This window comes from Lepus europaeus, chromosome 2 (genome assembly GCF_033115175.1).
Source record: "Lepus europaeus isolate LE1 chromosome 2, mLepTim1.pri, whole genome shotgun sequence".
Classification (NCBI taxonomy): Eukaryota; Metazoa; Chordata; class Mammalia; order Lagomorpha; family Leporidae; genus Lepus; species Lepus europaeus.
In genome coordinates this window covers 43,824,327-43,843,124 of record NC_084828.1, presented here as the reverse complement: position 1 = coordinate 43,843,124, position 18,798 = coordinate 43,824,327, and the positions used below count along the sequence as shown (strand labels likewise).

Genomic DNA, 18,798 nt, shown 5'->3' with positions numbered 1-18,798 from the left:
GCATGAGGCATATGCATTTAAAGGCTTATATTTTGTATCTAAATAGGAGATGGATTGAAGAAATGGAAGCATGGAAGCAGGGCATCCAGTTGACAATACTTTTAATAGATCAGGCAGAGAGGGGCCTCAAGACATGGATATTTTGGAGACATGGCTTGGGAGCAATGTCTACAGAACCTACCTGCTGAAAGAGTGGAGAAAAGATAGAGAGGCATCAAGGGCAATTCTTAGATTCTAGAGAAAAATGCATGATGTTTTCTTATGATGTTTTGGAAAATCACATTGCAAGAAGCTGCAAAGCAGGTTTTATGTAAAATCTGTATCTTCTACTTAGCCATGTCATTGTTTTTGAAAGCTAAAGCCAACATTCTCCCTCATGGCCCACCACAAATGGTAAACATTTCTAACAAATGAGTCCATTAATACACATCTATTTGGGTATTTAAGAGCTTTGTAGATGTTTTGTAAAGCCACAGGCCAGCCTTATTTTTACATGAGTGAATCTAGGAAGTCTGTGTGCCATGGATTCCTTCCATTTGCCTTATGACATACTGCTACCGAGAGAAAAGGTTTTATATAAACTACAATAAAAGTTTATTTAAATGATGAGAATTTTGAGTGATGGACTTGCCTCTCAAGTCAGGAATGAGGGTTGTCCTGTTGACATTGGAGTTCATGGTCCACCTAGGCCTGGGAAAACATTTACTTCACAGTGGCGTCTCTGAATGGAACTTTTACTCTGAAAGCTGAAACCTTAATTTATCCACATCACACTCTTCTTAAAACAAAGAAATAGAATGAAACCTCAACTCTGTGTTGGGTGTGCCCACACACATTGCAGTTTTGAAATGCTTTATCATGAAAACAGCACTCCTGTTGCCAGGATATTATGCCACTGCACTTCTCTCTGCAAAGTTCAACATAAATCCATCCAGCCAGACGAACGTCTTTCTGCAGGAATCAAGCTCTCCCTACTTATTCATGTCCACAAATGGCATGTTTTATCTCAACGATTAAAGAAGATGCTGTTTTAAGTATCATCCAACTCGTTACTGCCGGGAAACTCTGAGCCAGAGATGAGAGGAGCAATCACAGGGCTCTTCCATTAGCAGACTCTTTGTTGCTCCATATGGATGTCTTTCCTATCCTTTTCTTCCTACACCATATACTTTCCATCTACGCTTCTAAAGAAAACTGCTGTAAAGGAAAAATGCTCATTAAGGGTACACAGAATTAATTTACCAACTGGTAGGTCTGCTTCCGTGCAAGGCAGCAGATTTAGCTGAATCCCTTTTTAACGTTTGCTAGGCTATACATCTGTTAGGCTTCTCTTTCCCACTCCCCACCCACTCGTATGCACTCAAGGAGTCACTCTGTTAATTACATTGTGATCTATAAGGATCACCTTGCCTAACAGTACAAGTAAGCAAAAACAATTCACATAGCATTCCAGTACTTGTCCAATACTTTTGTTGCTGGATAATTGTGATAGTTAATGTGTATCAGCAGAGGTTGCCAAATGTTTACTCTAGCGATGTGTTTACTATGAAATACAAAAGTATACTTTTCATTTTATTGTGATGAGAGTCCTCATTAGCTTTCAAATTATTAATTATGAAATGAATATGTAAAGGATATATACTTGTTAGACTAGTGATATATGTATTATATATATGTATTATAATCATATTTACAAAGTCCTACAGTAAGCAAAGCTTTATCACAAACTTAGAATATTAATTTTTAATGTCCCCAATGTGTTTCTGTTTCATAATTATGATTGCATTCACTCATAAATATATGATTTTTCTCAAGAAATTGAGTTTATATTTGTACACACCAGTTAGGCATTTGAAAAAGATGCTAGATGGACTGGAAACTTTTGTTAACGTGAAAGAAAGACCACCCTCCCTTGACTCAATTTGCTTCTCTTACACGCTGAGTATGTCAATTGAAATGGAAAATGAGTACCTGGTATGGAAGGCAAATCTATACTTGCATACAGTTTCTAAAAGAGATACATGTCTACTTGAGCAACAAAGCTTCTAGAAACTTTGCTTGAAGCGGTATAATATCTGTGCGCATACTCTTCTGAGTTTTTCTTGACAATTGTTATAAGCAATAAATGCAGAGAGAAGAGAAAGTCTTATTGATTCTTAAAAGTTGGATAAGCATATTTAATAGCTTGATACCTTTCATTAGATAAAAAAATATAGACTTTCTAGTAGTAATATTCTAGTAGTAACTAAAATTTAAAAAAGTACAATGATCTGTATACAGTGGTTTCTATCAGCTAACAATAAAATGTGATGGATCTTATTCTCTAAATGTATTACTTCTGAAGTAAATTATCCTGTAAGCATACAAAAGAGCAATATCACATTTTTCATCAGTATTTATTGCAATAGACATATGAGTAACAACAACAAAGCACCATAGCCGCCAAATGAATTTTAGAAATATCAGATCAGCAACTGTGAGAAGCTGATTGGCAGTACAGAAACATAAGCATGTTTTGATTCTATTTCACTGGATGACATCACAATGCTAGTTATGGAAAATTTATTTGTCATATATGATTAGAAAGATGTAATGTACTAGAAAAGCAAAATAGGTAAACATAAAGAAAATTGACAACGTGGCAAATATATAGTGGGCAATTCCATTCAAAATATGAGTAACAGGGGTTAAGATAATGAAGTTGTAACAAACTGTTATACGATATTACCCAGACTAGGAGAAAAATAAAGAAGTAATAGAATTAAGTTAGAGCTGTTTAAGATAATTTCAACTGTCCAGAAGGATTACTATAGTAATAAAAGAAAATTTGGAGAAGTAGGGAGAATATTATCAGAAACCTTGTACAATAGTGCATCTTAAACCTACTATGACAATTGGAGACAACCTGGGTTCTCCATTGAGGGTTTAAGCAGATTCTCTTCTACTCCTGTCCATGAACCTGACTTGCCATAGATGGTATAGCTACAGTTGCAGGAAAATTGAATTGCAATCTTATTCTACTTGTATTACTGTGGGTCTTGGCACATCCTGAGGGTTGCTTTGAGGCTTGAGGTGACACTAAAGATTTCTAGTACCTCCATCCACCTTCCATCTGTATTTTGAGGAGTTATAAATTTCTCTAGCTTGGGTTTACAGGAGGTTAAAAGCATTGAAGACCCCTACCTGGCCACACCTATGTGACCACCTGCCAATCAGGGTAATTAGCCACTCCCCTTTGGAAGTGGATAAAAGGCCTGGCACAAGGTGGGTCCAGCCCTTTCTTAGGCCTTTTTTCCTTCTTCCATGGGCCCACTTGCTGCCCCCACACTTTCGGGGTGTGTGACATTTCGGCTTCCTGGCCTACATGCTCATCCATGTGGTTGGCTTGTTGTAGTCGGTATGAATCCAGATTTTCCTCTCTTAGATAGAGCCCTCAGTCTCCTATGCATTTCTCTCCCTGAATAAAAAGATTAAAACTCAGAAAAAAAAAATCATTGAAGTCCAAATAGGAAAAGTTTAGGAAATGGGAGGGGATGTGGTGATTTGTTTCTCTTGCCCCATACATATTCTTTTTCAGAATTTCCCAGGTATAGTCATTTTTGACACTTTCAAAACAGTATCTTTTAAGTAGTTGTTGATAAGTAAATAGAGGAAATTGAATTGCTTACTGTAAAGTCACTGATAATTTCTTAAAGCCGTTGCAAGTGTGATAAATAAATGTCTGCTAATCTCACTAGAGTGGATGGATGTAGATCTTTCTAAGCTATGCGTGGGCAGAAGAAAAGTTACCTAAATCATCTACATTGATATTGTTCTAGGGAAAAGGGGACAATTATAACTTTTTTTTCTGGGCTCTATATTTTCACTTTGCTAATGTTGCAACCTTCAAAAAGTTCATGGACATGTGTATTATTAAAAAAACATCATGAATAATGAAATTTTTAAACCAAAATACTTTTTTACTTCCTTTTTGGACTAACCTTTTAATTTCATTTTGCACTGACTTCTTATAAGACTTGTTTATGTATTTGAAAGGAAGAGGAAGGGAGAGATTGAAAGAGAGAGAGAGAGAGAGAGAGAGAGAGAGAGAGACCTTACATCCACTGATTCACTTCTCAAATGGCCACAACAAGGTTTTGGCTAGGCTAAAGCTAAAGAGCTAGGAACTCTATTCTGGTCTCCCATGTGGGTGGCAGGAACCAAAGTATGTGGGCCATCTTCCCCTGCCTTGGCAGACAAACTAGCAGGAAACTGGATCAGAAGCAGAGCAGTCAAGAATTGAACTGGCACTCCAATATAGGATGCTGGTGTTACAAGCAGTAGCTTTACCCACTGAGCTATAATGCCAGCACCATTTTGAATTTGTCTCATATTGTTGAAATGCAGAGAACATCATGTGTAATGAATTATATGCAACTCTTGGGTAGGCTTTTTTCCCTCAGAGAATTGTAGTTCGATTGCCTTTGGTATAATAACACTATCAGAAATATAATAATAATGAGGAATAATATTTTTTCTATATCTGGTTAGCTGGCAGAGTGCTGAGAATTTCCATTTGTGATGTGTACCACTTATTTATGAATAATCCAAGGTCACTGTGTTATTATTGTTTAAATTCCAGACACTTGGACTAAACTCCTGAAGGCTAAGAACAAAACAGTACTGGAGGACTAGCTCTTATAGATTTTCTTCTATTTGGTATTTTTTGAATGCATATTTTTCTGAAATATTATTGTATTTATTTATTTATTTTTACTCATAAACTTTTTACTTACAGTATACAAACTTCATGCATTTCATAAATGCGACTTAGGAACATAGTGATTCTTCCCATCCATATTCCCTTACTTCTTCCTCCCCCCTCTTCCATTCCTTTATTCTTATTTTTTACTAAGATCTATTTTCAATTAACTTTATGCACATAAGATTAAGTAAAGAGTTAAAAAAAAACCTGCTCTTCAATAGTCAAGACAAGGGCTGTTCAAAGTCATCGCATCTCAAAGTGTCAATTTCACTTCTATAGGTTACCTTTTATGTGTTCTATTAATTTATCTTTCACATTAAGCTATCATCTCCTTGAGTGTCATACACCTCTGCTGTTAGGGAGCTCTTTCACTCGGAAGATAGGTATTTAATATCTACATATTTGGGGAATGAATAACTTTTTCTCTTGATCTGAGTTCTCCAAATGGTAAGAATAGCAATGGAACAAAACATTCCAAAGCTATTAAAATTATGGATATAATCAGTCACTCAAAACAAATAAATAGCACGACAAAATAGCAAGACACAACATTTTCATGAAAAAAGGCACAAAATAAGAAACTATTGTGTTCACAGGAATTAACTGGCATAATGATGGGCACTAATTTAACAGATTAATCAATTCATTGTTGAACTGGTTACTGAAAGTGCAACTATCTCTTCCAATGGACCCTCCATAGTGCAAATGTACAAAAAAAAAACAAAACAAAAAACAAAACAAAACAAAAAAAAAAAACAAAATTTAAACTACAGCTATCTGTTTGAAGACTTTCGTTAGGCTTTCCTCTGAAGGTGAATTTTATGCTGAGAGTCTCAAATTACCATCAATAGCCCTAATACTGAGATTTTCAAAGTTGTAATTTAGAAGACAGGCAAAAAAAAAAAGCCTCTCCAATGTACAAAACACAAAAGGCTCATGTTACTACTAATTCAATGTAACATTTAAATAATGTGCTTCTTCTATTGATGCCCAAAGAATAAAATCTAACTACTGGGGTGGCATCTAGATAGATGATTCGCAAGTGCTCAGACTGTCATCATGTTAAGAAATCAATAGAACTAGGCAACTGTGGTAGAGTCAAAGGCGTGGGTCTTAGCCCTTGGAAAACCATTCTGCGCTAGAGCTATATTAAATTATCACAGCTAATGTAAAATCAACTTTTGTGTAAAAGACAAAAGGGTAAAGTTCTCACAAATGTTCAGTTTTCACTGCGTTCAGAAATGCATACAGCATTCATTATAGATTGAAATGCCACTCAAATTTCATCATTTAGTAGGGTTTTGAAACGGCCAAACCATTAACAGAGGAGAGTAGCTTTTTTATATTTATACTGCCAGTGACTAATGAAACATTATGCTCAGTGTGCAAAGGGGAGAAAGAAACTTTATTTTGTAATGAACCCAATTGGAGCCCTTTTTAAACACAGTGTAATATGGTTTCACTGTTTCATTGAGCCTCTCATTACTTGTGTCAATAATCCTAGGTAAACTACTGTTGAACTTCACAGCATTTATCTAGCAGCATGAGTAGCATTAATCTATGGGGTGCTTTTGATGAATTGGAGTCCAGAAAGCAAAGCCAAAAATGGCTTCTTACAAAGTGCTCAGAGAAGTATTTATTAGAAATATGTCAACTGCCAACTACCTAAAGGTAGCTTGGCTATTTAGGAAACCATGCTGTTGGTTCGCTTGCAAACACTGGGAAAGTGTATGAATTTTCTCTACTTGAGTTACTTTTAAAAAACAAATGGCATACATTTCATCTGAGTATATTATTTTTTCTGTCACTTCCCTTCTAATTTTCTATATTTTTATGTCATATTGCTTTCAACACAATGTGACATGCTATGCAACAAACCCCCAGGTTCCCACCATTGGGTGAGAGGAGCACTTAGGAAATCAAGGGTAAATCAGATAGACTATACTTAACTGATGAGACTGCATGATCTAAACAGCCAGGTCTCCCAAACTGAAGGTTACTCTTGGATCCTGCTCTAAAGATCTAACTTGTCTTCTTGACACACTCGGTGGTTGTTACATTTTCTGCAGTAAGGCCAGCAGGGTTTCTCTACAGGAATTTACTACATTTAGATCTAATTCATGAGTCTAATTTGATTAGGTTAATCTTTCCCAAAGTCGACTTTGCACATTTCCTGAGATGCTACAAATTAAACTCCTGGCTCTATTTTGAGGATGTTTGTAGGTTGGAGAGTCTATCTACTGTGAGCTTTCAACTCTGACCATCACACAATGATATTAAAATTCCGAAGATTTTATACACTAAAACATTTTAAAAGAGGAAAGCTATATATGAACATTACCTTTTCTCTAAGTCTCCCTGCATCATAACAAAATGAAACTTTGGGGAAATAGCACTAATTGGGTAAATTATTTTCACTAAAGTTAAGCTAAATTAAATTTAATCTATTAAGCCAATCAATTAAATTTAATTAATTGAAATTTGAAAATAGTCATGACCTCCAAAATTCTCTTTTAGAAATGTATAGAATTAACCTGTACTTCTTAAATATTCTATGATTGGATTCATTGGAAAGATATCAAATAAACATTCTCTCTCCATGATTCTAAAGATCTACTGGAATTATCACTGCATTGCATTTTATATAATACTTGTTTTGAATTTTGAAATACTGTATAAAATGCAATACTACCCTCAGAATGGTGTTTTTTTTTTTTGGTGAAATATATGAGAAAAATGAGACATTTTCTAAAGATTCTTTCTCTTAGAGATTCACAATGCTGCCTGACATCTAAAATAAACCCTGAGAAGTACTGCAATAAAGAAACCTGCCTAATTTTATTTATTGCAATATTTGTCAATCTCATAAAAATTCAACTCTTTCTACAACATGTCAAAGCTACCTTATGAAAAAGCCATTTCAGTTTTTGGAGGTTGTGAAAACCAGAGGTTCTCTTATTTCTGTCATTTTGCTATTTTTTCTTGTACTGTGAGAAAAATATCTATAGAAATTTCAACTTATGGTTCATAGGAAATTAATATTATAGTTAATGTTGTACACTTCTGTCTGCTACATCTCAATGAGGTACTCTAATTCTTTGTGCAGCAAATTTTTGTGATAACAAAGAACACTTTTATGATAACACAACCATAGTTAGCTGAAGGTAAATACAGTTTTCATGATTATAGATTATAAATAAATGCACTTATTTATAAAACTTAGTCATTAATATAATTACTAGTCATAAGAAATTAAATACAAATGTTTATAAGAAAGGTTTTTTCAAAACAAATTTTTATTTCTAGTGAATGTTGTAATTTATTTAATTAGTCTGTCTTAGAACACCTGGAGTCATTTATACTTAAGAGAAGTCCTTCAGAAAGAAAGAAACGGTTTGATTGTATTTTTCCAAAGATTTAGATAAATGTAAAGAGGCTTGTCAGGTCATTTTTCTTTTCACATGTGATGTCTTTCAAAAGGTACTCACCATGCACAATGAGAACGTACTCTGCGCTGCTTTGGCCAATGGTGTTTGTGGCTTCACATCGGTATGTACCATTATCCGTTTTGTTCAGGAACAGAATGTTTAGTTCCCTACCACTCACAACCATTCGGTCAGGATCTGGTAATTCTCCTCCATCCTTTGTCCACAAAACAGGTTCTGGCCTATTGGGTTCAAACATGCATATAGATAGGAAAAATAAGAAATGTTACACATTCTGTGAAGTGAGGAAAGCAAGCAATTTATAAATATTTACCACCTTTTGTGTGTGTGTGTGTAATCTCATGCTAGCTTCTAAGGTTGCAAAGAACCACCGTGAATTCACTGAAGAGTTGGAGGAATTGCAAATATAATTTAATTCTAGTCTACTTAATTAGGAAGACCTACATTGAAGAACTAACTCATTGCGTCTTCGTAGCAGTCAGTGCTGGTACCCTGACCCAGCATCCTGGAAGAGTGATAGCAGTTACCTCCAGTCCTGTGGCCCAGATCCTGCTGCTAATGACTCACATCTCACATCAGAGGACTGACGTAAGGCTCTGGAGCAAGTCTTCCCCAGAGAAATCAGGAATTCCACCTTTGCACTTGGAGGTACCTCTTTGCTGCATTTTGTGTCTGAAACTACGTGAAGTTTTTCCCAATTTCCCCCTCCCTCTTTTCCCATTCCTCCAAGGGTTTTTCCTGAAAGTCTGGCTTCAGTAGGTCATGTGGAACGGAGAGGGATTACAGAGCACTCAGACGGTGTGCTCTGAGGAACTGATGGCTGATAGAAAAAATCCCCATGTACATTTTGGAGACCAGAGTGAATTGTTGTAGTAAGTGAATAGTCGAATATAGTAAACTGTTTATTTTTTCTTATCTCTACAGAGGCAGGAAGCAAAGAAGGAAGACAATTTTATCAAAACTGAAAGCAGGACAATGCTGAAAGAGCATTATGTGATTTAAAAAGATGCAGAAAATGGGTATAGAGAAATTATTAGAAAAAAATCACAGTTTATATCATTCAGCTATATAGACAACTCACTCTCATAGCATTATTAATAATAGCCAAACCATTAATATACTATTCAACTAGTTTCATATAACCTATATCTGCTAATTGCTATTTGATTTATTAATATCTATTTTAAAATGTCCTGGGTAATCTTATATCATGTATATTTTTAACCTCCCTTGAAGAAGAAAAACAGGTGAAATAAAATTGGGATTTGTACCATAACTAACAGAAGTTTCATCTTTTCTACAGAGCCACATAAGGGTGATAATAACCATCACATTAAAGATAATTTGACTTTTTGAACATTCGTCTGTATAATACTACTCAATGGAAGTATTTTATGATACTAAGGGGTAATATTTTCTTACTGTAGAACTTGAATTTTTTAAACACACACACATAATTATATGCATGTATCTACATATTTTGATACAATCAAATTCCCTGAAATTCAAACTGCTATGACTTTTCTCTATATAAGCTTTCAGTCACATCTTAGAGCACATGGCTCTGTAAATATGCAACTAAATTTATACATGTATTTTTAAATTGTTTTTATAAAAACATAGCTAAGGATCTAATTAAACTAAGTTGAGAGTTTGTATTTAAAATATTTTTCCTTAAAATATGCTCTCTTCCAGCAAATAATGAAAAAATAAAACCCTGTAAAACTGGTTAACAAGAAGATACACTAGTGTAAGTCTTTGCTAATACTGAACTGAATCCATCAAGGATTCTTGATCCTACTGTGTGGTAAATCTTTCAGGTGGCAAAAGAGTTAGCACCATAGATGTGACTGGGACGAAATGGAGGTTAGAGTTAATGCATAGATTAAAAAATAGCTTCACATATTTCCAATTAGTATTTAAAATGTTCAAGCTTCTTAATATCACCATAAAAATATTAAGTGGTTTAGCAAGTCTTGATTCAATTTGTGTTTCATCTTAATAAAGAGGGCCTCTAGGCTTTCTCTAATTGGAACCCAGAAATGATTGAGCTTCTTGCTGCAAATGAATAACAATCTTCCCTGCTGTTCCAGCATCCAAAGGAGATCATTTCAGATGTGGTGCCAGTGCAGAATTTCTATGCGATATGGAGGCAAAAGAGTAGGGGCAAGACACTAGAAGTAACAGGAGCACAAAAGAGGCCTCAGACATGTGATGAGAACAGTGTAGATTCAGAGGGTCAGAACACTGATGCTGTCAATCCAGAAAGCTCCCCCTTTGAAGCTCAAATAATCAGGAGTTAGGAATATCGTGTGTGACGTGGAATTTGATTTTGTTTCTATCTATCAAATTCTATAAAGCTACACATGTTGTATTTTTCTATGTACCTGAAGATATTTTTGCAATAGTTTCTTCCTGGAGTGATAGAAAGCAAAAAAGAAGTAAAAAGGGAAATAAAATGTGTTTATGAATTGATTCGCATATGTTCCAAGGTCTTGGTGAATTTTTTAAAATACTAACTTTTTTTAAAATTGTATTAACTCAGTGTTTTGTACTCATTTAATAAGAGATTCTGAATTTTTTATTTTTTAAAGATTAATTGATTTATTTTGAATGTCAGAATTACAGAGAGAGAGAGAGAGAGAGAGAGAGAGAGAGAGAGAGAGAGGGAGAATCTTCCATCCACTGGTTCACTCCCCAGATGACCACAATGGTTGTGTGTGGACCAATCAAAGCCAGGAGCCAGGAGCTTTTCTGGTCTCCCACATGGATGGCAAGGGCCCAAACACTTGGGTTATCTTCTGTTGTTTTCCCAGGCCATTAGCAGGGAGCTGGATCAGAACTGAAACAGCCAGGACAGGAACTACGGCCCATACAAGATGCCAGTGTCACAGGCAGCAGCTTTACTTGCTATGTGACAACACTGACTCTGAGATTCTGCATTTTCATACATAGTAATTATTTACTAATTAATGTTGAGAGAAACTGGCACAATTCACTCAGATCACTAGTTTAATACCTTGAACAACATTACTGATCGAATCTGATGACTGGTTTCCATTAAAATTCTTGGCTTTGTTCTGTGGGGCATTTGATATGTGAAGTTGTGCCACAAGAACAATTCTAACTGGACTCATTCACACCCCAGAACCTGATGAGAATGAAAACCTTCTTCTTTATAGCTTTTGTCATTTCTTTTAGATCATGCTTGGAAAGAAAAATAAACAATAATCAGTTTGGTTATTGAAAAAGTGACTTGAGTCTCTTAGAGAAACAATTATCCTGTATTCTTGCAGAATTGAAAAGAAGGGGCTGACCAGTGGAAAGAACAGGGCCATCAAAGAAGGAGGTACCTTTCTCTGAAGGGAGGAGAGAACTTCCACTTTGACTATGACCCTGTCGGAATAAGATCGAAGTTAGTGAACCCTAAAGGCTGCCATAGCCTTGGCAACTCAGGACTAGAGCTTAGGGAGATTACTGATGCCATGAACAGGAGTGTCAAATTGTTAAGTCAACAACAGGAGTCACTGTGTACTTATGTCTCATGTGGGATCTGTCCTTAATGTGTTGTCCAATGTGAAGTAATGCTATAACTAGTACTCAAACAGTATTTTACACTTTGTGTTTCTGTGTGGGTGCAAACTGATGCAATCTTTACTTAATATATACTAAATCGATCTTCTGTATATAAAGATAATTGAAAATGAATCTTGATGTGAATGGAATGGGAGAGGGAGCAGGAAATGGGAGGGGTGCTAGTGGGAGGGAAATTATGGGGGTGGGGAAGCCATTGTAATCCATAAACTGTACTTTGGAAATTTATATTTACTAAATAAAAAAAAAGAAAAGAAGGGGCTGACAATGTGATACAACCAGTTAAGCTGCCACTTATGATCAGGCTGATCTCCCATATGAATACTGACCCAACTCCCAGTGATCCACTGCTGATCAGGTTTGCTAATGCATCTGGGAAGGCAATGGAAGATGGTCCAAGTACTTGGACTCTCTGCTACCTGTGGGGGAGACCAGGATGGTGTCCCTGACTCTTGGCTTCAGCCTGGCTCAGACCTGCCTGTTTTGGCCATCTAGGGAATGAACCATCTGATAGAAGATTAATATCTCTCTTTCTTCATCTCTGTCTCTCTATCTCTCTCTCTCTCTCTCATACAAACACACACACACATACACACACTTCCTTTCAAATAAAGAACTTTTTAAAATAAGTGAACAGTAGTAAAAACACTATCCAAATTTAGAGCTTTCTCAAATCTATGCTATTTCCTAATTGGTGATATTTCTTTTGAGTTCTGTGGTTTTCTATTCAGAACATGGCATGTGTTGGCTCTCATATTAAGTCTCATGAAAATTAAACTTACTTTTCACCGATGATAGAACAAAAATCATTACAACAATATTCAGGTAAAAATCTCTTTCTGGTTCCAAAGAAAAAGAAAGATTTTTTTCCCAAATATTTATATCTTACATTTGCTTTAATTTAAGACAGAGGATGATCTTATAGTTAGTCACTTTGTTCCTTGCACACCATGAGACCACAGGAGGATGTCTACCGGCTTTAATTCAGGTTAAAAATTCCACAAATGGACAGTAGATGTCATTGAAGTTTTTATTACAAGGTTTATTCTTTTAAAATCTAATTCCTCTCTGTTCTCTATTTCTCTGTGATATTTTCACTGGAAAGTGAAAGAAGGTGGTCTGAGTTCCACAAACACCTTGCTCTCTTTTCGGCTTTTAGCAAAGGCTTCTCAATTCAGACAAATAATGAAAAGTCTATCCATGAAACGCTCCATGTTTATGCCATTGGATTTTTAGAGACATAGAGGGACATAAATGTAAACTAATTGTCAAAAAGGTTTGAAACTGGTTCAAGGAGAACATTTAAAATGTGTTGGGTCTAGGAAAGAAGAATTCAAAGAGGATTCTAGTCTGAGCATTTCTGAATTGGGGAAATAAGATTGCATTCTTTTTTATTTTTATTTTTATTTGTAAAAGATACCTTATTTATTTATTTAGAAGGCAGAGTGACATAAAGAAGGAAAAACAGAAAGAGATCTTCCAACCACAGTTTCAGTCCCCCAATGGCCACAACAGCTAGGGATAGAACAGGCTTAACCCAGGAGTCAGGAATCCCATCCTGGTCTCCCACATGGGTGATAGGGGCCCAAGTTCTGAAGTCATCATGTGCTACTTCCCAGGCACATTACTAACAGTGAACTAGATCAGAGGTGGAGAAGCCAGGACTCAAATCAGCACTCCAGCATGGGATGCACCTGTCCTTACATGCCAGGACATACCCAACCTTCCCTGTTAATTTTGACATTGCATCCTTAAGCTAAAGTCCAAACACTGTCCAGTAATTGAGAAAGAAGAATGAAAAAGAAGAAAAGAATAGAAACTGGAGTTGCTTGGAGTTTTTCTTAAGATGTAAAATATAGAGATCGGTAGTGTTGTACGGTGGGTTAAGCTGATACCTGTGAAGCCAGCATCACATAGCGGTACCTGTTTACATTCCGCTGCTTGATTTCTGATCCAGTTCCCTGCTAATGACGTTCGAAAGCAATGGAAGGTGGTTGAAGTACTTGGGACTCAGCCATCCATGGGAGAGAGCTGGATGGAGTCCCAGGCCCCCAGCTTCGGCCAGGCCCAGCTGTGGCTAGTGCAGCCATTTGGGAAGTGAAGCAGCAGATGGAGGCTCTCTCTCTTACCTCTCTCTCTCTCTGTTCCTCACCTTCTGTAACTGTGCCTTTAAAATAAGTAAATAAATTCTTAAAAATGTAAAATATAAGTACAAAACAAATTCAAGGAGTAGGGTTCTTAAAAGTGTGAAGTTGATTCAAATTCAACTATGTAAAGACTGTTGGACAGTAACAATGTGGTTGCTAAACAGAAAGAATTAGGGAAGAATTACTTGTTGAGGTATTTATTACATTGGTCACTTCAAATTTAAAAGATACACAAATTGTTGTTATTGAGGAGCATACGGGATGTGTCTGAACATACCATCTATATAACTTTCCACATACATGCAAAATTATACTCTTACTTATTATAAAGATATTGCAGTTGGTCCTTGCAATGTACATCATGCTGTGATGTTTGAATTTTGTGCAATTTAATTATTGGAACAAATAAAATTTCCTTTTACTCTTGATAATGATTTTTAATATTTTATGACAGCAATTCTTAAAACAGCAAATGTGTTTTATTATCAAATAATTTGAGTGTTTTGCTTGTCACTATTTAGATTTATTTAAAACATAATCAATGTAGCATTTCTGTGTCAGTCTTTAATAGATATATGGTCAATGGAAAACAAAATGTCAATATAGTTATAGTAAAGTTGTCTTCAATAAGTATCAATATATTTAATTAAAAGAAACTGTTCAACTCTGACACTTTTATCTTAATACAAATAAGAGATCGATGAGCATTCTTTTTTATAATAGCATGCCTATATGTTCTTCACTGGATACTTGATAATTGTAAGCAGTTATCAAATAATTATAAATAAATCTGTGCAAATTTTTGAAACAAGGATTATGAAGAATCTAAAGAAAATGAAATAAACATCTGCACCATGACTTTCTACTTTAATAGTTTATGTAAAACATATGTCATCAACTATAATACTTGGCAGGACATGGTAGTGGCATTAATGAGTTATAAAACATCATAAAGGTTTATCACAAATATAGGCTCATCACAACATGTTTGATTAAAGCTATAAGTCTTGAATAGTGTCTTTAATTGTGGTAGGATATTGTTGAGTAGAAATAAAAGACCTTATTAAGTGGAGCCAGAGTCCTCGGTAGGGCATTTGCTCTCCAAGGTCATAGTGTTGAAAAGACGACCTTATAGTGGACATGGGGTGGGAGTTTGATATAGGGGATAAATCATCATTTGAGATTCCCCCATCCCATATCACAGTGCCTAGGTTTGAGTCCTGGCTTCTCTACTTCTGATCCAGCTTCTTGCAAATGTGTATACTGGGAGGCAGGTGATGGGTCAAACACCTGAGTCCCTTTCATCCACAGACTGAATTATGGGTTCCCAACTTTGGACTTGTCCTGAGGTTTGACTGTTGTGGGCATTTGGAGAGTAAACTTTAGAGTGAAAGATCTTTCTCTCTCTCTCTCTCTCTCTCTCTCTCTCTCTCTCTCTCTCTCCTTCTGTGTGTGTGTGTGTGAGAGAGACTTTCAAATTAAATACAAATAAATAATTCTGTCAACAGAGTGCCTTCCCCTAGGAGGTTCACACCTCCCTTAGGATATACCCCATGTGAAGAGATAGATAGGTCTGGGCCTCTTAACTTACAAGGCCTAAAGCCCACCAGATTATTATCAAGCCCCTTCTATCAGGTTCTATTTGCCTCTCAATCAGAAAACTTAATTGTAGCTTAGACAGCACCTTTCTTAGCTCCTCTAAGAATGACTCTGTCCTTTGTTCTAGACCCTGTCTAGTGCACTTGGGCCTCATTCCTTTGTAATCATAACCTCTACTCTACCACCAATGGCTCTACTCCCAACCTGTGTGTACTGATGGTCCTCTTCCCCACTTAATGCTGTATAATTGTTCAGACCTGGTAAATGCCACTCTTAGGATCATTGGTTACTATCTTCACCCTGTCTTTTATGACCTTGTCTAAATATGATCAGAGTCGGCAAACTTGGAAGGCTTCCATAGCCTTGGCAACTCATGATGACAGCCTAGGGTGGTTACTGGTGCCATAAACTAGAGTGTCAATTTGTTGGGTCAACAACAGGAGCCACTGTGCGCTTGCTCCTGATGTGGGATCTCTGTCCTTAATGTACTGTACATTTTGATTTAATGCTATAACTAGTACTCAAACAGTATGTTTCACTTTGTGTTTCTATGTGGGTGCAAACTGTTGAAATCTTTACTTAATGTATACTAAATTGATCTTCTGTATATAAAGAGAATTGAAAATGAATCTTAATGTGAATGGAAGGGGAGAGGGAGCGGGAGAGGGGAGGGTTGCGGGTGGGAGGGAAATTATGGTAAGGGGAAGCCATTGTAATCCATAAGCTGTATACTGGAAATTTATATTCATTAAATAAAAGTTAAAAAAAAAGAAAATTAATTAATTTAAAAAAAACAAATAAATAATTCTAAACTAAAAAGTAAATAAATATGGTGAATGGCAGGAAAAGAGAATAGGAAAAGTGAATTTCTATAAAGATAAAAAAGTAAGAAAAAAGTTTAAAAGTCCACTACGTGATAACTGAGTTAGAAACAATAGCAGCAAAGCTGAGAGGTAAGCTGGTAAGAAAGAACAGAAAGAAAAATAGTTATAAGTAATTAGGCCAAGCCAGAATTTATGGGACAAATCCAGAAAGTGTGTAAGTTATTATGTTAGTATTAAACCATTAGGTTGATGATACTATTAACATGGAAGAGTGGATGAAATGTAATAGGAAACATTTTGGTCACAAAAAAAGCTGTTAAAAAAAAAAGGAAATAGGAAAGACTGGGAGAAAGATTTTAGGAGAAAATCTGTACATTTAAAATAAGTCATCAAGGGCCCGAGTACCATGCTAAACTAGAATCAGGGCTTCTTTTAAGAATGAAAGTATTTTCTGACAGCTTTTGAAAAGAGAATGTTCTTGATCAGAGTCTCTTATGAGAAAATTAATGCGACATCTATGGCAAAGAAATTCCAATAAAGACCATATATAGAGTTCTGAAGAGGGGTGGTAAGGCCATCCACCAAGCTGGAGTCACAGTAAAGGAAAGCATTGAAGAGATAATAGATGAGACTTGGGGAAGCAAATGCTTCTTTTGGGGAAGTCAGATAAAGTATGATGTTAAGGCAAAGTTTCTTGTCCATACAATAAGAATAGTATTAGTCCTAAGAGGAGACAATAATGCCTAAAACCAACCAAACAACAGCAAACAATGGAAGGCAAACAGAATGAGATATAGCAGAAACAGAAAATTATGATTTACGCTTCAGAAATGCTGGATTCACGTGTCAGAAGAAAATCAGAAATACACCTAAACCAAACAATAAGGAAATGAGAATTTTGAAGTCAAGGTAGAGGGCATGGCTGAAATTTTTACAGAAAGATTGAGAATGCGTGTGTGCAAGCTCAAGAAAGAAAACAAAAGAGCAGGTTACTGACAATCACAGAAGACTGCTACTTAAGAAAAGAAAAGACAAAGGAATCCAACAGTTCTAGCAGCAAGAAATAACTTCATCAAAGTTCATTGTCCTTGGGGCCAGGGCTGTGGCACAGCTGGTTAACACACTGGCCTGAAGCGCCGGGATCCCATATAGTGGCCCGTTTGAGACCTAGCTGCTCTACTTCCGATCCAGCTCCCTGCTATGGCCTGGGAAAAAGGTAGAAGATGGCCCAAGTTTTTGGGCCCCTGCACCCACATGGGAGATCTGGAAGAAGCTCCTGGCTCCTGGCTTTGGATCGGTGCAGCTCCTGCTCCGGCCGTTGCAGCCAACTGGGGAGTGAACCATTGGATGGAAGACCTCTCTCTCTTTGTATAACTCTGACTTTCAAATAAATAAATAAATAAATAAATCTTTAAAAAAAGTTCATTGTCCTTAATGTTTTCCTTCTAACCCAATGAATATCTTTAAATTTCAGTTCCCAGACCCAGTTGAAGCCAGGAGCCTGGAATTCCATCCAGTTCTCCCACCTGGATCAAAAGAACTTAACTTTATGGGTCATCAACTGCTGCCGTTCACAGGCATTATCTGGAAATTGGATTTGAAGTGCAGTAGCAGGAACTTGAAACAACATCTGATATGAGGCATTCCAAGTTGTGTCTTAACCCTCTGCCAGAAATCCACCCCTTTGATGGTTTGTAGAGTTTTTATCCAACCTGTTAAAATATGTCGCTTATGTCTCATAAATGTTGTTAAGAATATATGATTAGATCTATAACTTTCTGCTTCCAGAATCCTTTAATGTAGTATTAAAATAAATACTATTACAATATCTTGATATGGGCTAATACCATCAATTTGTCAAGTTTGTGCTGTTATAACATGTATTTAAGCTGGAATAGTAGTGAAAATGAAGAGGGAAAAAGGGACTGAGGGGTTTGAAGAGTTCACACAAGTGAGTGAAATTCTTAAATAACTTTTTTTAAGGAATATTTTCCATTGTCTTTCAAGTTTTATGAAGTTATTTGTATTCATTAATGTAACGTCCTGATATACTTATGTGTGTGAGAAAGTGGAATTCTACGATGGTTCTTTAGTTCATCTTCTCTGTAGTCTCTACTCTTGTTTCCATGACTTCTGGATGTCTCTTTAGTCTCTTGCATTATCTTCATAATTATCATAGATTGCTTGTTGCTCAGCATGGAGATGGTATATCAGTGCAATTCTTTTTCATGAAAAGCAATAAAATGCTTTTTGGAATATAGATTTGAGAATCCCAAAGATTTCTATTGAAAGGCTCAACAATGAAGATCCCTTGTCTAACATCTTCATCAGTACTTCTGTCTGATAGAATCAAAGACATTTTAATGTGGTCATAAATGATGTCAGTTTGAAGTGCAAAATTTATACCTAGTTATTTCTTTAAATTGCAAGTTGAAACCAGGATC

At 36.0% G+C, this 18,798-nt stretch overlaps 1 protein-coding gene across 1 annotated transcript in view; it reads right to left on the bottom strand.

Annotated features, from left to right (window-relative positions):
- CADM2 (cell adhesion molecule 2) overlaps positions 1–18,798 on the bottom strand; it is a 370,128-nt gene that overhangs the window by 88,528 nt on the left and 262,802 nt on the right. Inside the window, exon 9 of the mRNA XM_062180432.1 lies at positions 8,233–8,411. Within this exon, the coding sequence (XP_062036416.1) occupies positions 8,233–8,411 (179 nt within the window). The remainder of the gene's footprint in view (positions 1–8,232; positions 8,412–18,798) is intronic.